The sequence below is a fragment of the Orcinus orca genome, chromosome 3 (genome assembly GCF_937001465.1).
Source record: "Orcinus orca chromosome 3, mOrcOrc1.1, whole genome shotgun sequence".
NCBI lineage: Eukaryota > Metazoa > Chordata > Mammalia > Artiodactyla > Delphinidae > Orcinus > Orcinus orca.
Genome location: NC_064561.1, coordinates 5927250 through 5951815, shown reverse-complemented (window position 1 = coordinate 5951815; position 24566 = coordinate 5927250). Strand labels below are relative to the sequence as shown.

The 24566-nt window shown below is 51.5% G+C and overlaps 1 protein-coding gene across 3 annotated transcripts; it reads right to left on the bottom strand.

The window, feature by feature from the left end:
• Positions 1-25: 25 nt before the first annotated feature.
• On the bottom strand, positions 26-24519 carry CCL25 (C-C motif chemokine ligand 25). Of its 3 annotated transcripts, none has more exons than XM_033400985.2 (6): positions 24267-24519; positions 23543-23680; positions 3112-3225; positions 1397-1514; positions 1185-1321; positions 26-850 (listed from the first exon to the last, which is right to left on the bottom strand). In XM_033400985.2, exons 3-6 carry the CDS (start codon positions 3182-3184, stop codon positions 717-719), a joined length of 462 nt encoding a protein of 153 aa, XP_033256876.1. In that variant the 5' UTR covers positions 3185-3225; positions 23543-23680; positions 24267-24519; the 3' UTR covers positions 26-716. The 3 variants fall into 3 exon arrangements, 2 of the variants coding, with proteins under 2 accessions (XP_033256876.1, XP_049563675.1); XM_049707718.1 differs by having other exon boundaries at positions 24276-24519; XR_007476372.1 differs by lacking the exons at positions 26-850; positions 1185-1321; positions 1397-1514; positions 3112-3225 and adding an exon at positions 19673-22766.
• Positions 24520-24566: the final 47 nt, after the last annotated feature.

Genomic DNA, 24566 nt, shown 5'->3' with positions numbered 1-24566 from the left:
CAATGAAAGGTGACAGAGACAGGAATGACGTCCCACCAATGGTTTATTTAAAAGTTACAGAGAAGCACATCCTGGGAGAGAACTGAAGCTTTGCAAAGACCCAGAGGGACACAGGCAGGTGTGTCCCTACAGCTAGGCAACTATAGTGATGGTTCTTTCCAAGAATCGTTGCCCAGGCAGGTGTGACTCTGGTGCCTGGAGTAGGCACGGGGCTTGAAATAACAGAGCTCCCTTGTTCCAGCTATCTGAGGAGCAGGAGGTAGCAGGGGTGACAGGGAGGGAACTGATGCAGCCTCAGGTGCGGGGACTGAGATTTGCCCTGAAGCACAGAGGGGCTGGGGCAGCTGAGGCTGCAGGGTGATAACTGTGGCATACAGAGGTCCAGCCCATCTCGTGCTGGCTGATCCTAGAGAAGTGCGGGCTCATGGTCCTGCAGGAGGGACGGGGCGGATCGGCAGGGGAGGGGGCGCTGGAGTGGAGTCAGGGGCCCTGAAGTTTTCAGTCCACGCACTTGGCGTTTCATTTCAGCACTTGCCGAAGCCCCTGGGCCGGAGCAGGGTAATAATGAACAGCCCCCTAGGACCCCCCATGCGAATCTGTGGGGCTGACCACAGAGCCAGCCCTCCGTGGTCCTGGAGGTGAGCCCCCTGACCCAGTCCGGGCTGATCAGGAGCCCTCACTCCTCAGCAGTGATGAGGGGAGGAATGGTCACAGGCTCAAGAGTCCTGACCTGGATTCGCTGTTCTCAGGAGGGAGGTTTTCCTGTTGCTGCTTCTGGTGGGACCGCTAAACTTCGACAATGGTAGTGTGGAGTTTCCAGAGCTCAACTTCCTCACCCCAGAATGAGGGGCTGTCAGAGAGAAGGCAAGAGAAATAGATAAGAGCTCCACCAATACCTTTGGATTACGTGGATCCAGCCCAGCCGGATGCCGCCCACTGGGTGGTTATTTGAGCCAATGAGTTTCCCATTTGCTTGAATTGTCCATCTCTAGCAATTGAAAGTGTCTTGACTAAAAGAGCTGCATGTTCACTCAAGCCTCCCACTCACAAGCCACTGACTCTTCTTGGGGTGCAGGCAGCTGTCAGATGCTGGCCTGCCATCCCCTCCTTTGGGGGTTGAGAAGCTCAGGGGCCCGCAGCAGGGAGGGTCGGCCCCTTAGATGCTGGGCTGGGGTCTCACCCACCCTGGAAGTTTCTCCGGGTGCCGTGGTGGGGCTTTAAATGGGTCTTCTTCCGAGCATCCAGGATCTTCATCCCAATCTGCACCCACCTGGCCCTTGGCTTCCCACACACCATCTTGTTTTTCTGGGGGAAGAAGAATCTGCAGGGATGGGGGTGTAAGTGGGGAGGGAAGTTGCGTGAGAGTCCCTACCCCCTCCCCCATGGTCCCACTCACATCACCGCAGGCAGGTTGCAGCTCCCGCTCACGTCCTGGCGATGGTAACTCTGGGCGAACCGGAGCATGGACCGTCTTGCTGGGCCGTGGTAAGCCAGGCAGCAGTCCTCAAAAGCACCTGCGACCACACAGCCGCCCAGAGGCTCGCATCTCTACACGTGCGTGTGCGGCTGCGCATGCGCTCTTCAGGAACGCCCACAGCCTTGGGCACCCGCCCCGCGCGCACAGCACAACTCTCCCATGTCCTGTGGAGGCCCAGGGACAGCCCAGACGGTAAGGAGGCCGTTCGGCTCACCTTTGGTCCTTGATAAGGGGACAGGAAGTGGGAGTTGGAGAGGGCCCTGCAGGCCCCTGCTGGGTAGGGCCCAGGACCACGAAATAAATGGGGGACCAAGGCCATTTCCATTCCTGCTCTGGGGCGGAGGGCAAGGAGGGGGTGCAGCGCCCTGAGAAGGGGAAGGGGGCATGGTTGGACGAGGAGGAGGTGGTGGTGCCAGAAGGTTCTGGAAGAATGAGCAGGTGGAATGAGCAGAGGATGAATTAATGTGGAGACGGTGCTGGGCCTTCAGGGTCCTCTGGGATCCGTCCCTCTGCCCACCCGTGCCTCCAGGGGCCACATCTCAGTTCTGGGAGGGCCGTGGGAAGGGCTTGGAGGCTCCCTCCATCCCCCACCTTGACCCTGAGAGCAAGGGTCAGTGGAGTCAGATGGACCCTGTGTTGCAGTGCCAGGCAGGCAGTTCCCCGGGGCTGAGGGCCCCGCTGGCCCCAGGATCAATGGGCCCAGGCTGGGCCTGGCGCCTGAAATGGACCTCTAATAGCAGGACAATGGGAACGCAGCCCAGTCCCCTCCTGGGCAAAGGGTAAGGTCTGCTGGGGTCAGGACTAGGGCCTCTCAGAGCTAATGAGGGGCAGGTGGGTGGGGCCATGGGGCTTCCACCTGGGCAGGGGCCCTGCTTGGCCAGCTGCTGGGGCTCAGCTGCCTCCTCCGGCCCAGCGGGATGCAGAACGCAGCGGCAGAGCTGGGGGACACTGGGGGCAGTCAGAATAACCTTTGGTCACTAATATCACCAAATGCCTAAGCTAGGGAGAGGAGGAGAGGAATTCCCCATTGATAACAGTAATGGTTATCAGTGCTGCTGCCAGGCACTGGGCCAAGAGTTTTGCGGGAATCAGCCCATTGGATCCTCACGTCCCATCTCTGCGACAGGAGTTTGGAGCCCCACTTTGCAGATGAGGAAACGGGGGCTCATAAACGCTGAGTAGCTACTCTCAGCCGGACCGCACAGGTAGCTGGAGTAGGGGAAGCTGAGATGGAGACCCATGTTTGTTGGTCTCCCAAGTTCTGATCTCAACCCCTACCCCTGGCTCTGCAGGTTCAGGTCACTGCAGTGTGTCCCTGGGGGTAAGCGGCCCCGCTGCCCGCAGTCCCTGGGCTGGCTGGAGTCCAGAGGGAGGCCTTAGGTCATGGACTGTGGAGGAGGCACCCAGGGGCTCTGAAAGGAGGGGCTGAGGACCATGCACCCCCAAGGAGCTGCACAAATGCTGGGAGTTTGTGCATGCCTGCTGGGGGGAGCTGTCCACCCGAGAGTGAATTCAGTGGTGAAGGGATGGGGGAGGCTTCTGGGGGAGGAGACAGGCACATGGCAGGGGAGGCACAAGAAGGATGGGGAGAGGGGGACTCCAGGGGGGAGGGTAGGTATTATCTGAGATAGTACCTTGAGCGTGGACAGTGGGAGCCCAGGCACCCACGAAGCAGGCCACCAGGCAGACCAGGAGCCATGGATTCATAGTGCAGGCTGGTCTTCCTCCTCCGGTGCCTTGAGGGTTAACTAGGAAGCGGGGGGAGGTGGTTGATGAGGACCCAACATGGACAGTGGCAGGCACTGGGAGCACCCCCGTCTCGAGCCAGGGCCCTCTGCAAGGGAGGCAGGTGGCATAGGATGGGGACAAGTGTGCTGGCGGGACCTGCTGCTGGTCTTGGGGGGAGGACTCACCAAAGCCAGTGGGGTCCCTGGAGCCGGTATCTGCTGGAGTGGACCTGCCTGCCACGCCAGCAGGCTTCACCCTTTATAGATGGAGCCCCGCCCTGCCGCTCCCTCCCCACCTCCTCTCCCACTCCACCTCCCAGCTTCTCCCTCCCGCCCTGCCCTCCTCTGTTCTCCCCATGTCTTTCTAGCTCCTCTCTCCAATGTCAGGATGCACCTGTTGGAAGTTGGGCGCGAGGGGCAAAAGGACCCAAATCAAAGAGCTGGGCAGAAAACAAATGACACCTTCAACTAAGTACTCGGACGGGGCGGGGGGTGGGGGGAACGGACGGACAGGGATTTGGCTCCTTCAGTGATGAGAGGCGGACGGATGCAGGTGGACAGTCACAGCCTTGACCTCAACGAGCCCCCTTGAAGGCTCACGTGCCCCCTATCCCAGGCCCCTCAGCCAGCACCCCGGCTTTCTCCCTGGAGGGTCCTTTCTCCTCCTTGTCCCGGCCCCTCTCTTGCTGCACCTCTAGGTGGATACTGGCTTCCCAGGGGCAGGACCCAGGCAGCCTAGAGCAGGGGGCAAGCCTCCACCTCTGCTCCCCACTCCCAAGCCGCCTGTTCCCACGGGGCCCTGATTTCACCGCATTTTTCTCTCCTTCCACACAATGGGATGACTTAGCGTGTCACAGAAAAGCCTTGTTTTTGAGAACAGGCAAACCCATAGAAATAGAAAGTAAAATCAGTTATTGCCATGGGCTGGGAGGAGGGGAGAATGGGGGGGGGTGAGGGCGAAAGGGAAGGTATGGGTTTCTTTTTGCTCTGAAATTAGATGGTGGTGATGGTCAAGGGACTCTGTGAATATAGTAAACACCACGGAATGGTACACTTTCAATGGGTGATGTTGGCGAAGATAATCAATATTAAGATTAGAAAGGAGTTTGGGGACTTCCCTGGTGGCACAGTGGTTAAGAGTCCACCTGCCAATGCAGGGGACATGGGTTCAATCCCACATGCCACATGCCACGGAGCAACTAAGCCCGTGCGCCACAACTACTGAGGCCCGCGCGCCCTAGAGCCCGTGCTCCTCAACAAGAGAAGCCACCGCAATGAGAAGCCCGTGCACCACAATGAAGAGTAGCCCCCGCTCGCCACAACTAGAGAAAGCCCGCACGTGGTAACGAAGACCCAATACAGCCAAAAAAACCCAAATTAATTAATTAATTTTTTAAAAAAGAAAAGAATAGAAAGTTTTATTTGAGCCAAACTGAGGACTAGCCCAGAAGCCCGCTTCCCAGATTACTCTGAGAAACTGCTCCAGAGAAGCAGCGTTTTCAGGGCAGTTTTATATCTTGTCAGAAGAAAGAATATGAAACAAGTCAGGGAGACATTTCTTCAAGGTTTCAGAAAAACAGACCAGCATGTACACAACAAGTCAGTATGACCTTGGCACCTGGAAGGGAGTCTTATCATCGAAGGAGGACCAGCCCTGGCATCCCAGGAAGAGGGGCTTTAATCTTTATTTTTAACATGGACATTCTTTACTTCTGGTCAATGTGCCCTTTTCTTTAATAATTAAAGCAGACTGCAGTGCATGTTTGATAGGCCACAAACAGGCTATTTTAGGTAGCATCAAATTCAAGTTAACTCATGTATAAGCCAGAATGGCTTCCCTATATCTCAATATGTAAAAATTTCTTTTATCATGCAACGTATGGAACATGAATTTTCCCCAGTATTACATTGAGAATAATCTCAATAGAACTGTTATTAACGACCACAATAAAGCAATGCTCTGGTTTTGGAAGAAAAGAGGGAGCCCCAGGTAACCACGCAGGCAGGAAGCAAAGCAAAACCCAACTAGAAGTAGTTTCTTTTTCTCCTGGGTTAGCGCGGCCCACCCGGAACAGGGGTGTGGGGATCGGGGTGGTGGGGTGGGGAGCGTCGGGGAAGGGGAAGGGGGTTCTGCAGAGAGCTCGCAGCTGATTGCTTTTAACTTTTTTATTGTCCGCATCCTTAGCTATGGACCACCCTGAGTATTTATGACACTCTGTACCGCTTTCTCATCTCTCGCGCTCCACCAGGAGGCCCTGGCAGGGGGTGGGGCACGCCACCCACTCCCTGGGTCTGGCCGGATGGGTGGGGCTTAGCACAGGGGGCGGGGCCTGATGAAAGGCACTGGGCGCCGGGGCGGGGCTTTCTCTGTGGGGCTTAGGCCAGGGCAGGGCTTACGGGCCCCGCCCCGCCCCTCCCCTCCACAGCCGCCGACACTCGGCGGCCCGCCTCGCGGTCCTGTGCCGGTGGCAGTGGCTGCTCCCGGGGTGGGTAAGGCTGGCCCAGGACGCGGCTCCGCGTGGCTGAGGGCGTGGGGACGCGGCGTGGCGGGCTGGGGCCAGCCTCCCCGCTGCGGCCCACTGCCCCTGCCTGCCCCGCCAGCGGTCAGCGGCCAAGACGTGGCGTTACGAAACCTTGGCTGAGGTCCCCCGTGAGCGAGCCCACCTCCCTGCACCTCACAATTTGTCCCACCGGCAGCCTTAACGGGGAGGAAGGGGTGAGAGGAACCAGCACGCGCGCGGGGCAGACAGGGATTGTGCGCTCTTGGACCCGGCTCAGAACCCAGGTGTCCCGGCAGAGGACGGGATGCTTAGGGACTAATGGCTCTGGGTTGAAACCCAGAGTTCGGAGGACCGCAGTTGCTCCACGGTCAGGGCTAAATTGCGAGAGGGGAAGCCTCCATTCCTACAGCTGCTGGAGGCATTAAGGGTAAACTGCTTCCAGCAAGGGGACTCTGTTCTCTGCACGTGTGAACCGGGCACAGAGGACAGAAGCTTCCTCTCGGTCAGCAGCTCAGAGAATGGGGCCGTTGTGCGTGGCCTCCAGCCTGCAGCTGAGCCAGACGCAGGGGCTGACCACACCCTAAGGACTGCAGGGCAGGCTGCAGTGCCCCCGGGGTGGGGGAGGGGTGGGCAAGGGCACAGCTCAGCTCAGGGTGCCTCTAGTGGGTGCACACAGATGGCTGTACTGCAGACTGGGGCAACCAGTGGGCTTGGTGAGGGGAAATTCCAACTACTGCCTTTGGAGTGAGCTCCTCTGGGGCGGACTGAATACCGGCTCCCTCTCATTTCTCTGCTGGAGGAACTTCCCAGGTGCTCAACGGTTGACCCACTTTTACAGAGAAGGAGACCGAGGGTCAGAGAGGCCAAGTCGGACTTCCCTGGCGGTCCAGTGGTTAAGACTCCACACTTCCAATTCAGGGGGTGCGGGTTCGATCCCTGGTCAGGGAACTAAGATCCCACATGCCGTGCGGCACATCCAAAATGAAATAAAATAGAGAGGCCAAGTCATTCCCCCTTCTAACTTTTTATTCTTGGCCAGGAAAATCCGACTTTTATTTCTTAAATATTGTGAAGGAAAGGGGGACAGTCCCCTACTGGGGGAAGGCCATTGAGCAGAGCTCATCAGAAAGGATGCTGAGGAAGCACCACCAGCTGAAGTAGGGGTCCTCCTGCAGTTGCTTTTGCATCAGACCCCCACCCCCCCCACCCCAGTGCTGCCTACCACCCTCCTGAACCTATGGTGCCTGCAGGGCCCAGCTCGGGTGGCCTCTGAGAGAAGCAGCTGGAAACCCACCCCCCAACAACTCTACATAGTTGTGCATCTTATGGGGAGCATATCAGACCCTGGGTGCCCTGTCTGCCAGGCCTGGACGTACCCAGCTGCCTTTCACTCTGGTCCTGATGCAGAGTGGTTACCAGGCAACTGGAGGAAGGAGGGAAAATTGGTGTTTTTTGTTTGTTTGTTTGTTTGTTTAAGGATGCCTTGCAAGCCTCTGGCCTGACTTTCAGGGACTTGGTTTCTAGACTGGCCCTGTGGGGCCCATTTCACTGTGTTCCCGATGTGGATGGCCCAGCTGCCTCCTGAAAGGCCGGCCTTGAGGGGCTTCCCTCCCCAGATTGACCAGCTGCCTCTGTGTTCCAGGGGACCTGGGTGGGGAGCTTGGGCTACCAGCACTGTTCGTGGCCTTGGCCTCGGTCCTTGTGCTTCTTCTCCTCCTATGGACACGTGGGGGCTGAGCCAGCTGGGGCCGGGGCAGGGGCAAGGGTGACATGGGGGGCAAGGGTGGTGAGCCCTGAGGAGAGGGTCCCATAGGGTTGTGAGTCCCTCTTTGAAGCTACTGAGCTCCACTCACACCCTCCACACAGGTTTTCTGGGCACCTCTTACATACCAGCCACGTGCTAAGTCCTGGGGTGACTGCAGGGAGCAAGGAGATGTGTCCCAGGCATGGAAGTTGACAGTGATGTCACTGATCCTCACCAGATACCTGTTTGAGGCCATTTGTTATCTCATTCATTCAACAGACATGTAGCGCGTGCCTGCTGTATGCCAGGTACGGGGCTGGGTACCAGGGTAAGCAGTGCAGAACACAGGTAGCAAATAGCGAAGCAAGGCATGACAGGGAGATGCCGGGGATGGGTTGGGCTCCTCTGAAGAGAGTGACTTGAGGTGACAGCAAACCCTATGGGATTCATATCTATCGCCACCTGACACGGAAAAAAAGCAATCAGCTGAAGTCCAGAGAGGTTAATTTACCTAAGTAAGCGGGGGGTCAGATTCCAAGTCCAGGTCTGACTCCATTCCACATATACTGCTTGGGTGCTGTATTAAGTGTGTCTTTTTTGGTTTGTTTTCAATGATGTATTTTATTTAACCCTATCCAAGATAACATCATTTTAACATATAATCAAATCAAAATGATTTATGAGATATTTTCCCTTTTAAGTCTTCAAAACATGGCTTACTGTACATTTCCAGTACGTTTCAAGTGCTAAATAGCCCCACGTGGCTGGTGTCTCTCTTGTTGGAGAATGCATCTCCAGCCACAGGTTAGAGTCAATTCGAAAGCTTACATTGTTTCTTTTTCCTTTTATTTATTTTTCTGTGAATATTTTTATCAATAAGGATAATTAACAATACCAAAACAATACAAATCACCTCAAAATATAAATTGGTGAAACAGTGGTAATACACACAATGTAACATTATATAGCTATCTAAAAGTTGTCAAAAACTAAGATGGAAAAATGCTCATTAAACATTAACACAGATCATTAACAAATAGGTACAACAGAATCTCATATTTATTTCTTAAAGTCTAAATGCATAAAAATATGAAAATGTTCGCAGTAGTTATTACCACTAAGTGTTAAGATGAGTGCTCCGAAATTTTCTTGGTGTTTTCCTGTATTCTCCCAGGTTTCCTTACAATAAACATGTGTTACTTTTGCAATCAGAAAAAAAGGGAGGGGGAGGTTTGGGAGTAAATTTGACAAATCATTTTTATGCAGTACTGAGTCCTTAGCAAAGTATTCTCCCCCAAGACTGCCACCCTCAAACCTTAGTAACTCAGCTACTAATTCAAATCACTATAGAAGTGGTGCTGTTATGAAGACTGGTATTTTTGATGAGTTTTTTTTCTACTTCAGCGTTGAATTCTTTAGCAGATGACACATTAGACTTCCCTCATTTTGATGAGTATCTGTTTGAGAACTGTTGAATGCTTGTTAACTCTTTTTAGTTTAATAGTTATTGTTACTCTTGGAAAAATTTACTATGTTTTTAGGTAGTGTTTATACACCGGCCTCGTCATGAACAAAATGTAAGCTACTGAAGGTTTTACCTTTGGTTATGCCCACAAAGCATTTGATCTGTTTCACAAACTTAAGTGATGAAGAATTGGTTCTCCTTGTTGGCTTCATTTTGTGTTTGTAGGAGAATGAGGATTTCAAAATGTTAAAAATGAAAAGTAGTTTATAGTTTCTGGCAGTTTGTACAGTTGGGTACATCAAAGTTCTACATTTTAAATTTTAGTTACCTTGGTTCAGGAAAAACACTAGTTGATACAAACTTAAGTCACTGTCTATGATACGTGAACACGTGAATGTTTTGCTAATGGTTCTGTGGTCTTCCCATAAGAGCCTAAGCCTGTCTCTTCTACCAGTAGAGTGGTGTAGAATGTAAGCTTCCCCTCATACAATTTGTCTCCTCTTTCTCTCTTTACAAAAGATGGCAGGAAACTTGTTACTAGAACTTAATATAATGTAAAGTGATCAAAAAATTGATCTGTAACAGGAAAAAGTAACCTATTTTTGTGTTGATGTGCTTAGAGTTTACGTTATAAGTATCATCTTTCTCCCCCAAGACATTTATTTCTGTAACCAAAGTGAGACACCATCTAACAGTTATATTTTGGGAGAAATAGCCAGTGCATGTAAGGCTTGCATATGTTGGATTCTACTATAAATGAAACATTAATTCATTTAAACCTCAACGTTCTTATGAGCAAGGTACTCTTATCACTCTTAACAGATAAGGAAACAGCACAGAACGAGTAAGTTGTAGAGCTGGGATTGAGTAGAGTGGTTACTACGGTGCTTGAACTTACTATACGTTCTACCTCTAGCTTCAATTCCTTTTATTTTTTATTAAGACATTTTTGTTTAAAGCAGTTTAATTTTCCCAGCAAAATTGAAGGGAAGGTGCAGAGATTTACCATATACCCCCTGCTCCCACACATGCATTGCCTTCCCCATTATCGACATGCCGCATCTCAGAGGTATGTTTGTTACCATTAATGAACTGACACATCATTATCATCCAAAGCTCATAGTTTGCATTCCGGTTCACTCCTGCTGTTGTATATTCTACGGGTTTGGACAAATGTATAATGACATGGACCCACCATTATTGTGTCATATAGAGTATTTCACTGCTTTAAGAATCCTCTGTGCTCCCAGCATGTGTTTTTTATTCTGATGATTTGACAGCCAGGGCCTTACTGATGGTGGAAGTACTATCCCTCCCAGGGCTAGCAGGTTCCCAAAGATAGTAAATGACTTCCTTATAAGGGCACCTTTCATATGCAAACCAGACAATCCAGAGCCCATACCCTAACCCCCTCGTCCATCAGGCGTCTATCCTCCAGCCCTGATCACCCCAGGGCCAGGTGCCAGACAACTAGGGACAGTCTCTGTACCCCAGAGCCTGCTGGAATTATTCAAACTAGCCAGTCCTAAGCCTGCTTACCCTGCCTCACTCAATCCTTCCCACAGAAATCACAATAAAGCCTCTTGCCCACATTTCCCCCTCGCTCCCTCTGCCTCCTGACTGGCCCTGGTGCCTCCCCATGTGGCCCTGCATGGCACAGTGTGCGCCCCCTCCTTCTGGGCTCTGTGAGTAACAAGGTGCCTTTTTAGTGGCAATCGTCTCCTGATCTGTTGGCCTCACCATACCTGAATAATTATAAAAGCTACAGTTTAAAACAGGTGTCAAGGGGGACTTCCCTGGTGGTCCAGTGGTTAAGACTCTGTGCTTCCAATTCAGGGGGCGTGGGTTCGATCCCTGATTGGGAACTAAGATCCCACATGCGGTGCGGCACAGCCAAAAACTAAAATAAGTAAAATAAAAATAAATAAAACAGGTGTCAAGTGATATGCAGAGAGCTGGAGACAGAAGGCAGGTAACAGATGCATCACTCCCCACACGGGGCTCACAGCTAGTGGGGGAGATGTTCGTGGGATGCTGGAAGGCTACATGGTCAGCATTCTAGAAAAACATTCACAGGCAGGCTGTAGGGGTTCAGAGGGCACCTTATCAGGTCTCCAGGGGGAATAACTTGAATGGAGACCTAAAGACAAGCAGGTGTTAGCGGCCAGATGGAGCAGGACACCAGAGAGACCTACCACGTTCAGGATGGCTGGGGACTGGAGGTGCGAGGGTGGGGGGGAGGATAGTGGAAGATGAGGTGGGAGGCGATAGGCTATTCAGGGCCTCACGTGCTGAGCTAAGACGGGCCATCTTCATCCAGAGGGCGCTGGGGAGCTGCTGAGGGATTTAGCCAGAGGGAGGGTTGTGGTCAGGCCTGTGTCACAGCTCTGCCAAGGTCACGTGGAAGATGCACTGGAGGGGCATCAGCTCAGGCACAAGAAGACTCAACAGTCACCAGGCTGTCCTCCCATGAGGGCTGTGGGGAAGCCTCTTTCCCAATCCTTCTCATGCCCTACCTTAGCAAGAAGTAACTCAGGAAATATTTACCGAGGTCTACTATGTGCCAGGTTGGGTAGTTAGAGCGGTGACAAGACAGACTGGTGCCTACTGTCGTGGAGATTTTTCATTTTTGTTTTTCTAACAAAGGGGTTGCCATAGCATGTGAGGAATGCTAACATGATGCAAAACAGGGACCCAGAAGAGAGAAAAAAAACAAAGTCAGAAACAAAAGTGGGGACATTACTGAGCTCTAGAAATAAATAAAAAAGGATTATAAGAGAATACTATGAACAACGGTACACCAACACATTAGATAGCCTCAGTGAAACTGGCAAACCGCTAAAAACAAACTACCAAAACTGACTCAAGAAGAAATAGAAAATCTGAAAAGACCTATAACAAGTAAGAAGATTGAGTCAGTAGTCAAAAACCTCCCAAGAAAGAAAAATCCAGGACCAGATGGCTTCACTGGTTCATTCTACCAAACATTTAAAGAAGAATTAACACCAATCCTTCTCAAACTCTTCCCAGGAAAAAGAAGAGGGAACATTTCCTAACTCATTCATTCTCTGAGGTCAGCATTACCCTAATACGAAAGCCAGACAAAGTCATCACAAGAAAACTACAGACCAATAATCCTAATGAACACAGATGCAAAAATCCTCAACAAAATACTAGCAAACCAAATTCAGGAGAATATTAAAAGGATTATACACTTGACTAAGTAGATTTATCACAGGAATGCAAGGGTGGTTCAATAAATGAAAATCCATCAATTAATACACCACATTAATAAGATGAAGGAAAAATGATCCCCTCAATTGTTGTAGAAAAAGTATTTGACAAAATCTAACACCCTTTTATGTTAAAAAAAATTCAACAAACTAGGAATAGAAGGAGATTCAATGCAATCCCTATGGAATATCAATGACCATTTTTGTTTTTACAAGAATGGAAAAGCGGATCCTAAAATTCATATGGACTTGCAGGGGACCCTCAATAGCCAGGAAAATGGAAGCCTAGAACCACCAGTGCTACTGACCTGTGGGTCTGGATACTTTTGTGTTATGTTTTGTGTTGTGCTGTCGAGGGCCGTCCTGTGCATTATAGGATATTGAACAGCATCCCTGGCCACCACCCACTAGATGCCGCTGAGCATTGTTTCCTGGTTGTGACAACCCCAAAATGCCCCTAGACAAAAGTACCTGTCTCCCCTGCCCCCTGCTGAGAACAACTGCTCTAGTGAGAAATCGGGCGACCCAAGTTTCACTTCTGTCTCACGTGCCGTGTTGCTGAGTGTGTATGTGTGTTTTAAATGCCACGCTGTTTGGCCCTGATCCCTCAGCTGTTAATAGTGAATACTGCAACCACAACTGTAAATCTGCCTGCTGCATGTCAAGTCCTGTGCTGATGAATTCTATATCCACTGCCAGGTCCTGTACCAATGAATTTTATCTACAACCCATTTTGTGTCCGTCATCTCTGTGACAAGAGCATTTTCCCAAGGTTCTGTCCCTGGTCCTTTTTTGGGAGGGCTGAGGCTGCACAAACCCTGCTTTGGTATTTTAGCTGTTGATGAAAGAGCTTGAGGTGCCTCGTAGACTATATGTCTGTTTGGCTGTGAACTTCTGCCAACTCAAGATGTATGGCTATAAAAATGAGATGTTTTCTCCTAGGGATGAGGGGAAAACAATTGGTCCAGGACGTGTTGGAGAATGTGGGAAGCCTTTCAAAGTCAACTACGTGAAGCAAGGATTAGGGCTTTTCGGTCTTTACGTGCATAACTTTTTTTTTTTTTAATTTGGGCAGAAAAAGTGATCATTTTGTCTGTTTCTCCATCTCAGTGTTCTAAGCCTGAGAAGGTCTGTCTGGTCCACCCAAGCCCTGATTCCTGGTATTCTCTTACAGTCACGGAGGGCAGAAGTCCTAAAATCAAGGTGTCGGCAGGGCTCGTTCCTTCTGGAGGCTCTAGGGGAGAATGGGCTTCCTTGCCTTTTCCAGTTTCCAGCAACCACCTGCATCCCCTGGCTCCTGGACCCTTCTTCCATCTTGAAAGCCAGCAGTAGAGCATCTTCAAATCTCTCTCTGACCTCTGCTTCTGTTATCACATCTCCTTCTCAGACCCAGACCCTCCTGCCTCCCTGTCATAAGGACCACCATGATTGACGCTGGGGCCGCTGGATAATCCAGGATCATCTCCCATCTCCAGGTGTGATTAACTTAATCACACCTGCAAAGTCCCTTTTGCTGTGTAAGGTCACATATTCCCAGGTTCTGGGGGTCAGGACACAGAGACAACTTGCGGGAAGGGCATTATTTGGCCTACCACAGCACCCATGGGGGTCAACCTCCTAAGGGGGACGGGGAACACTCCTGGGGGCAAGTGATATGTAGACTCAGTTCTGGAAGATGGCAGGTAGGGAGGGGGATGGGGGGCAGAGAGTTCCAGGTAGAGGGACTAGGGCACATAAAACAGCAGGCTCCCTGAATACCTGACCTGGCTGTGACCTGAGGGCCCTTAACATCAGCACAGGAACCTGGTCGAGGGGACAGCTGCCCAAGTCCGGAGAGATATTTGGCTGTCACAGTTGGGGTGGGGAGGTGGGGGGCCAGAGATGCTGCTACACATCCTGCAATGCACGGGGTTCTGTCTCCACTAGGAAGAATCCTCTGGCCCTAACAGCAGGAAGCCCTACTGCGGCCACTTTCTGGCCCTGTCTCTCCAAACCCAGAGGGGCTTCTCCCCTTCTCTCCGCATGGAGGGTTTCTGCTCAGCAACCTGTGGCCCATCTACCCCTACCCCACCTTTCTGGGGAAAAGCTGTTTCTACTTCCTCCTGACCTTTGGCCCACCCCAGAACGGAAGCCTGTGTGTGGGCTGAAGGCTCCTACCTCTGGAATGTGGGGCCCTGGGAGGGAGACAGAGCTGAGTAGTAGTGCTTTCTCCCTGCGCCCCGCTCCGCAGCCCCACCCCAGGCCTGACCCACTCTGACCTCTGGGTCCCTGCAGCACCGGGAAGGGAAGGGAGTCAGACGGTGTGCTAAGGTCGATGCATCTGTCATTGGACGGGGAACAATCTAGTTCACCCACGGGACACTAGACAGCAGGTGACAGGGCTCGTGACAGGAGGAGGGGTGAGTTGGTGCGGGGGATCCCCCCTCCAGCTCCTTGTTGCCGCCACCCTGCAGGGCTCAGGTCGGTGACGTCCCTCAAATACGGGCCCCTTGAGTTCCGACGGGTCTTCCTGGGGTCTGGGCAGGAGTGGGTGTCCATCTCACCCACTGAGGAGGGGACCCCTGTTGGGGTGGGGGGGACGGAGCGGGGTGGGTTCTGCCGCGACATGGTGAAACCGGGCTAGTGCCTTACTGCCGTTGGCCCTTGAGAGCAAGTTGGCTTCTGGTTCATTAGGTCAGCAGACCTTTGACACCTACTGGGTGCCAGGCTCCGTGCTGGCCGCTGGGGGTGATAAGGCCAGCAGTTCCCTCAAAGAGCCCGCAGAGGCTGGGGAGGGCAGGGCTCTCACTCTGCTGACCGCTTAACCGAGAGCCAAACCCTGTGCCGGCGCCCCATCTCCCAAGATGGCGTGGGAACAGAGGGGCTGCATTTCTGGGGGGAGAGACGAGGGGGTGGGAGGAAGGGGCGGGGTGGGAGGAAGGCGGGCTGCGGTGATCTGGGTAGAGGAAGCCCCGGTGCAACTGCGCAATGGCCCCGGGAAAAGGGGGAGGCGAGCATGTATTCAGTGGGACTTCCCTGGGGTGAGCCCAGGAAAACCGCTGCTCCTGGAGGGGAGGGCTGGTCTGGGGTGACGGCCCACCTCTCCCACCACCACTGGCTCCTGCCCCTGCTGTGGCCAGCCTCTGGGCATTTCCACATGGCCCCTGGCTGTGTCAGAGCCCCTAAGGTATGGCTCCCCGTCCACCCACTGGAGCCCCAGGGCTGCTCCATCCACCAGAGAATGCGGTACCCAAACCCCAGAATCCCCTTGGCCTATGGAAGACTGGGCAGTGCCTGTGTGTGATGAGGGCCACCTGAGCTCCCCCGCCCACACCCAGTGGGCTGTGGCAGAATTACATGCTCCCCCAGTGTTATGAGCTGGATTGTGTCCCCCTCCCCCAAATTCATATGTTGAAGGCTTAGCCCCCAGGACGTCAGAATATGACTGTCTTTGCATTTAGGGTTTTTTTTTTTTTAATAAATGTATTTATTTATTTATTATTTTTGGCTGTGCTGGGTCTTTGTTGCTGTGCACGGGCTTCTCATTGCGGTGGCTTCTCTTGGCACAGGCTCTAGGCGCACAGGCTTCAGCAGTTGTGGCTCGTGGGCTCTAGAGCACAGGCTCAGTAGTTGTGGCTCATGGGCTTAGTTGCTCCGCGGCATGTGGGATCTTCCCGGACCAGGGCTCGAACCTGTGTCCCCTGCATTGGCAGGCAGATTCTTAACCACGGCGCCACCAGGGAAGTCCCTGCATTTAGGGTCTTTAAAGAGGTCTTAGAGTTAAAAATGAGTACAGGGTGGACCCTAATCCAATATGCAGTCATATGTGTGTCCTTATAAAATGGGGAAATTAGGACACAGACAGAGCACAGAGGGAAGACCACGTGAGGACACAGGGAGAAGACGGCTGTCTGCAAGCCAAGGAGAAATACTTCCGAATGAAACCAACCTCGACCCTGGACTTCTCGCCTCCAGAACTGTGAGGAAATGTGTTTCTGTTGTTTAAGCCCCCAGCCTGTGCTTTCTTTTGGCAGCCCTAGTGAACTCACACACCCAGGATGCACCTGAGCAAGATGGCAGCCCATTGGGTGCCTAGGGATGTGGGGGGGGGGACAAAGATGAAGATGGACCCTTTCTCCATGGCCTTGGTTTCCTCCTCCTCCCGTGTGAACCTGAAGCCATCACTTTAACTGCACCACTGAGGATGCCCGCTTCCCTTCACCCTCGAGCATCTTAAGCCGCTGGGCCCTGGCTGGGTGGAGGAGTGGAAATAACACCCCACAGATGCTACCACGAAACCACGAGCCTCCACCCCAGCTGGGTTCTCCTTCCCCAGAGTGGTCCATGAAAACCATCCCCCCGGCCCCTTCCCTCTCCCCAGCTCCCACGCCCACCCCCGAGTTATCTGCGTCCTGCTCAGTCCTTCCTCCTGCCCATCCAACAGTACCCAACTCACAGGTTTATGGTGAGGATTAAACTGCGTCCCCATAGTGCTCAGCCCACGCCTGAGAGGCACTCTTACTCCACATGGTTGCGGGGCTCCTGCCCATCATTTCTAGAGGACGCGCGATTCCCCAAGCCAGCTGCGTCACTGTGCGTCTAGATCACTGCCAACCTTTTACTCATTGAAAGGAGTTCCCCGGTAGCCTAGTGGTTTGGACTCTGGGCTTTCACTGCCATGGCCTGGGTTCAACTCCTACTCATTAAAGGCTGTAAGAATAGCCCTTCCACTGGGGGCTCAGGACACTTTTCGGTGGTTTAACCAAAGGGTGAGACTATGACCCCTGTAAGATGCTGGGTAAGTATCTTCCAAAGGTTTTGGAATTTTCTGATTATCATGGCCACCACCCTGAGGAAAGCCAGTGTCCGGGTCCTGGCAGCCCTGGAATGATCTTCTTAACCAGCCCGCACCCGAAGGCCACTCTGAGGTTTGTTGACTCCCCCACCCCCACCCCCGTGAACTGTCTGTTTCTGATCTTTGCTCCTTCGGTTCTTAGCAATTTGCGTGAGCTTTTAACAGCTGATAACACACCTGGCTTTTCCTCCGGCGCAACTTGCTCTTAACTACGGGAGATCAGAGGTTAGCACTTGTGGAGCACTCCGAGACATGCCACCGGCTGTGCTTTTGGACCTTTCGTCCGGGGAGCTGGGTGGTTTGAGGGTTTCCTGCTACATGGAATGTGGGAGTTGCCAGGGTGGGGCAGAGGCCCCGTAATGGGAACACCCACCCTTGGTTGCACTTGCCCGGCACATCGGGACAGGTGGGAGGCACCCTGGCAAATCCACGGGCCCCTGGCCTGCTTCCCATGGGAGGCTGGACAAGGAACAGGGCTGGAGAATGGTCACAGCCAGGTGAGCCAACGACTGATAGGCATGCAGCCTCCATCCTCCATTTACAAAGCCTCCATTTACAAAGAAATGATTTGGGAAAACAGCCTGGCAGTTCCTCAAAAGGTTAAAGTTATTTTGTCATCCAGCCACTCCACTTCTAGGTATCTACCCAAGAGAAATGAAAACACATGTTCATACAAACGCTTGTCCATAAACGTTCACAGCAGCATGATTCACTAAAGCCAAAAGGTGGAAACAGCCCAGGAAACGTCCATTGATGGATGAATGGATCAACAAAATGTGGTCCATCCACACAGTGGAATACTACACAGTCCTAAAAATGAAGGAGGTACTAAATCACACTACAGCACAGATGAACCTCGAAGACATGATGCTCAGGGAAAGAAGCCAGGCACGATAGGCCACATATTGTATGATTCCATTTATATGAAGTGATCAGAACAGGCAAATCCATGGAGTCAGAAAGTAGATTAATCGTTGCCAGGGGATAGGGGAGGGACTGCTAATGGGCATGGGGTTCCTTCTTGGAGTGATGAAAATGTGCTGGAATGAGATAGTGTGAATATACTAGAAACCACTGAATTTCTGCTTAATTTTTTTTTTTTTTTTTAAGAAGCACTGCAAAAAGCCCAGCAGAGACATGTAAAACAGTTAGAGACAGAGCAAGAAGGAGAACCTGTATGGCATGAAAAAGAACAGTTGGTTTTTTTTTAAAAAAACCCAGAAATCTTAAAAATGGAAAACAAAAAAAAAAAGTGACACAGCAGTTACTACCTGGTCACTGGCAGAAATGAGGAGGGTGACATGATGGTGGAAGTGAAAGTGATCACCGTCAATAACACGGTGACCCTCAGAATCAAAGCTGTTCTAACCTTTGACCCAGTAGGAGATAAAATGCAAAATGCCACTGCTGTTCTTGCCGGAAGGTCAGCTGAGTGTAAGGGGCATGGGTCAGATCCAGAAAGGTAATTCTGGAAACCAACACTCGCCACGCTCACTCAGGTCAGTGACCCGTGTGATCTCATGCTGGGGCATTTGGAGACGAGTTGGGGAGCCCTTCCTGCTCTCCCGGGCACTAAGCATAGAATTTCCTTTATGGGGCTGCACCACAATGGTTGTCCCAGGCATCATCTGCTCTGCTCGGGGCCTGCTCTACATGTGTCCCTGGTGCCCCCTGCTTTTTACAAATAAGCACACAGAGGCTCAGGGAGGTTATCAGCACAGCAGTTCCTGGACGAAAGCCCTGTGCTTCTGTGCCCGCTCCAGGGCCAGGCTCTTCGGATGAGAAATGTGTACAAGTAGGAAGCACGGGCGACCCACACCCGGAAGGAGCCAGCGCCCGTGGCCACCCACTCTTCCAACACTGAAGTAATCAGGGCCATGAGCCCCAAAGGGTTGCCCACCCAAAACTAAACTCAACCGTCCAGGGAAAGGTCAGTACAGCTTTCTGGTTTTCTAAATAACTCACCTATTCAGCACTTGCGATGGAATCAGGTTGAAGTCGGGCCCCGAAGAGCTCAAGTGCCAGAAGGTTCTTTGGGCTCAACCAGGCTGCCCGGCTTCTGTCCAGAGCAGGATGGGTGCTCTGCTTCAATGCTTCGGCTCTGTTTGGGGGCTGACCAGTGAACGGCACCCCTGACATTTAAACCTATTGTTTTGGTCGTGCTGCGCAGCCTGCGGGATCTCAGCTCCCCGACCAGGGATCGAACCTGTGCTCCCTGCAATGGAAGTGCTGAGTCCTAACCACTGGACCGCCAGGGAGTTCCCTAAACCCATTTCTTATGTCCCCAAGATACCCACACACACACACTCGGAGCCCTGTAAGTGGTCCAGATGTCATGGCTTCCCCATCGCTGTGCCTAATGACTCGGGCCACCACCTTCTCCACATGTGACTGTCACTAAGTCCCAGAGATCCCACCTCTAAGACATCTGGAATCCTCCTCCTCTCCACATCCCACCCATGCCTGCTTTGACAGCTCTCCCGAGGGGTTTTCTTGACAGCCTGCCTCTTTTGAAGAGTGCACACCCCGCCTGCCTCTGGGTCCCTTCCTTCTAACAAATAAGCAAAGAATCATGTTAAGTGTCTCATTTAAAATTCTCTTTGGCTGTAAGACAATTCTTTTAGATGCCCACTGCCTATGGCAGGAATATCAGGGTCCTGTGGCTGCTACAGTAAATGACCACAACCTTGGTGGCTTAAAACAAGACACATTTATTATCTTACAGTCCTGGAGGTCAGAAGTCCAAAGTTAGTCTTACCGGGCTAAAATCAAGGTGCCGGTGGGTCTGCGGTCCTCCTGGAGGTGCTAGGAGAGAATCTGTTTCCCTGCCTTTTCTGGCTTCTACAGGCTGCCTGCATTCTTTGGCTCATGGCCACGTCCTCCATCTTCAAAGATGTCAATGGCATCACTGCTTATAGTACTGCTGCATCTCCTTCTCTGCCCCTCCTGCCTCCCTCTGATAAGGACCCTTGTGATGACACTGGTCTCATACAGATAATCCAGGGTCACCTGCCCATCTCCAGATCCTTAATCCCATGTGCAAAGTCCCTCTTGCCAGGTCAGGGAACACCTTCACAGGTCCAGGAGACCAGGACATGGACCGCTTGTGGGGCAGTTATTCTGCCCACCACAGCAAGACCAACCTACTTTTTCTGAAAAGGGCCCCAGGGTAAATATTTTAGGCTTTGTGGGCCATCTGATCTCTGTTGCCAAGATTGGCTACACAATTTATAGAGCCTGGTGCAAGATAAAAACATGGGGCTCCTCATTCATAGATTAAGAATTTCAGAACAGTGACAGCAGAAGTGCAAGGCCCTGTGTCACTGCATCGTTTACGTAGCCAGAAAGCGGGCCCTGCCTGAGCAAGTCCACCTCTGCTCCTGCAGCCTGAAAGCAGCCACCAGCAACACATGGACGACAGGTGCAGCCGTGTTACCATCAAACTTGATGGATGCTGAAACTGCACGTCATGTAATTTTCCCGTGTCACAAAATGCTATTCTTCTTTTGTTTTTTTCCAGCCATTTAAAAATGTAGGGACTTCCCGGGTGGCACAGTGGTTAAGAATCTGCCTGCCAATGCAGGGGACACGGGTTTGATCCCTGGTCAGGGAAGATCCCACATGCCGCAGAGCAACTAAGCCCGTGCGCCACAACTACTGAGCCTGCGCTCTAGAGCCCGTGAGCCACAACTACTCAGCCCTCATGCCACAACTACTGAAGCCTGCACGCCTAGAGCCCGTGCTCTGCAACAAGAGAAGCCACCGCAATGAGAAACACGCCCACCACAACAAAGAGTAGCCCCCGTTCTGCGCATCTAGAGAAAGCCTGGGTGCGGCAACAAAGACCCAACACAGCCAAAAATGAATAAATAAAATAAACAAATTTATTAAAAAATAAAAAAATGTAAAACTCGTTTGTAGCTCACAGGCGGTACAAAAGAAGAGCCATGGGTGGAATCGGGCTGTAGTCTGCCGGCTCCTGGTCTGATGGATAAAATCCCACCTTCCCTGCCTGACTCTCTAGGGCCCTTTGCAGCTGGAGACAGACACCTCTCCAGTCCCATCTCACCATCCTCTTTCCTCATGACCTGCATTTGGCGTGTCCCACCACTCCCTGCTCCTGAACCACGCTCGGGAACAAAAGCTGTGCCTTTGCTCTGGCTGGTCCCTCTATCTGGAAGCCCCACTTCCCACATCCTCTGGCTGGTAGACCCTTGCTCCTGCTGTCCTCTGGCCCAGACGCTGCCCTCATGAGAGGTGGTGCTCTGTGCCTGGCCCTCATCACACTAACTGGGTTTATGTGTCTACACGTCCTCTTCTCCATTGCAGCAGTGATGTCCTCGAGAGCAGGAACCCAAGCTGAGTCATCTTTCTGTCTCCTGATCTCACGGACCCTCAGAGCATGTGCTGAGAGAGATAACAAGAATAACCTGGGGACTTCCTTGGAAGTCCAGTGGTTAGGACTCAGCACTCAGTGCTTTTACTGCCAAGGGCTGGAATTCGTTCCCTGGTTGGGGAACTAGGATCCCACGAGCTGCGCAGCGCGGCAAAAGAAAAAAAAAAAAAGATTGGATAAACTAATAAATGGGGGGAAGAAGAGGTAAGTCTTTCATGCAGAAGAATTCCATATAACTTAAGTAGATATCCACCCTTGAGAAGGGGAACAGACATCTCCACTCTCCGTGTGGGCTGCACATAGTGACTACCTTCCAAAGGAAAGGGGGGAAAAGTGACTTTATAGTGGAGAAACCTGACAAATACTAACTCTGCCAGGTGATGAAAGCCAATATCAACATGCATAAATAAAGCTGATAGTATGTATCCTTGATAGGATGTAATAAGGATAGCACTTTACCTCTTTGGTCTTCCTCCCTCAAACCCATCATCCCAGTATTACCACGGAAAAATACCAGACAAATGCCAATAGAGGGACATCCTACCAAATATTTTTTTTTGCGGTACGCGGGCCTCTCCCTGCTGTGGCCTCTCCCGTTGCGGAGCACAGGCTCCGGATGCGCAGGCTCAGCAGCCATGGCTCACAGGCCCAGCTGCTCTGCGGCATGTGGGATCTTCCCGGACCGGGGCACGAACCCGTGTCCCCTGTATCGGCAGGCGGACTCTCAACCACTGCACCACCAGGGAAGCCCCTACCAAATATTTGACCAGCCCTTCTCAGAACCATCAAGACCATCAAAAACGAGGAAAGTTGGAGAACCTGACAAAGCCAAGAGGAGCCTAAAGAGACAGGACAACTAAGAGAATAGATTTTGGGACTTCCCTGGTGGTCCAGCAGTTAAGACTCCGCACTCCCAATGCAGGCGGTCCGGGTTCGATCCCTGGTCAGGGAGCTAGATCCTGCATGCTGCAAGCTGCAGTGAAGATGCCGCGTGCCGCAACTCAGACCCAGTGCAGCCAGATAGATAAATTTTTTTTTTTAAAAGGGATTTTTTTGGTTTTTTGGCCGCACCATGCGGTATGTGGGGTTTTAGTTCCCCGACCAGGGATCGAACCCATGCCCACTGCCCGGATTCTTAACCACTGGACCTCCAGGGAAGTCCCAAGAATAGATCTTAAAAAGTTCTCATCACAAGGGAAAAAAAAATTGTAACTATGTGTGGTGATGGAGGTTAATCATTAACCAAACTTATTGTGATCATTTTGCAATATATACATGTATCAAATCATTATGTTGTATATATAAAACTAATGCAATATTGTATGTCAATTATATCTCTTTTTAGAGAGAGAAGACAACTAAATGTAATGTGGTATCCTAGATGAGATTCTGGAAGAGAAAAAGGACATTAGGTAAAAACAAAGGAAATCTAAACAAACATGAACTGTGGTTGACAATACTGTATCGATATTGGTTCATTAAGTGTAACAAATGTATCATACTAATGAAAGATGTTACAAACAGGGAAATGGTATGGGGAAAATGGCAACCCTGTATCTTCTATGCAACATTTCTGCAAATCTGAAATTCTTCTAAGAAACAAAGTCTATTAATGATAGCAAGGATAAAGCACAGACGAATGAATGAAAGACTACATTATTCATCATGGTGACAGTGACTATAGCTCCCCTCTCACAGAGCTATTGTAAGGACTCCATAGAACCCACATAAAGCATTCAGCACACAGTACAAGCTCAACTCAGAGCACTGGACTTGTCGACATTCTACTAAATCTATGCCATCCACTCTGGGAGCCACGAGCTCTAGGTGACCAAATTTAAATTAAATAAAAATTAAGTACATTAAAAACTCAGTTCTCCAGTGCCACCAGCCACATGTCAAGGGCCCAAAAGCCACATGGAGCTAGTGGCTATTAAATTAGGCAGTGCTGATTAAAAAAAAACCAACATGCCCATCATTACAGAAAGTTCTATTGGACGAACACTGCACAAAACCATAAATGGCATGATTATTGGTTCAGTGTTCTTGACTCCTTGGGGTCCTTCTGCAAATCCTATCTTCTCAACCTTCCTGACAGCCCTCTTTCAAACTGCAACCTCCACACCCCACCCTTGCCCTATGTCCAATTTACTTTTCAGTCTTACCACTTTTCACCACTTGGTGTGGAATCCACTTGATTTCTTTCCTGCCTCCCCATCTAGCTCTGCATGGTCCGATGTGGTAGCTGCTATCAGTTGTGGCTGTTGAGCCCTTGAAACGTAGCCAGTCTAACTTCAGATGGGCTGTGAGTGTAAAAGACATACCAGATTTCAAAGGCATGAAAAGAAAAGAGAATGTAAAAAGATCTCATACCTTTTTATATTGGTTACACGCTGAAATAACATTTTGGACATAAATTGGATTAAATAAAACACATGATTAAAATTAACATCACTTGTTTCTCTCTCTCTCTCTTTCTCTTTTTTTTTTTATCCTTTAGTATGGCTACGAGAAATGTTAAATTATGCACGTGGGTAACATTTGTGGTTCGCTTACATTTCTCATGGACAGCGCCAGTCTAGAATGTCAGCCAAATAGAGGCAGGTATTTTTGTCTGTTCACTGTCCATACAGTGACTGGCACATAGTAGGCGCTCAATTAAATTTTAATGAATGGATGTTAGGCAGAGCCTCTGGAAACCCGCTAGTTCTAATAATCAACACTGATGGTACACTGATCACGTCCCAGGCCCCACTTCCTCACTACACCTGATAAGGAAACTGAGGCCCGGCGACGTGACGTCAGCCCATGCCCAACGGCACGTAGTGCTGAAACGTCGGGGCCGGGATTCGAACCCGGGTTCTGTCCCCAGAGCCCTGGCGTGCTTACCGTTCCTACCTCGCAGGGTGGTGACGGCGGCCGCGGCGGCGGCGGCGGCGGGACAGACAGGCGCGAGACCCACAGCATGCCCTCGACAAGTGGCATGGCCCTTCGGCCACCGCCATCCATCGGCCTCCGTGGGCCAGGCCCCAGTCCGCCCCCTCCGCGGCCATCGCTGGCCACCCGCGTCTCTGCCTGCAGCCGATCCCTCCTCAGGCGGCGCCAGACGGAAGTCCCGCCCCCGCCGTGCGCCCCGGTTCGCCGCGACAGCAACGCGGACCAATGAGGAGCGCGCCGTGGCGGACGCCG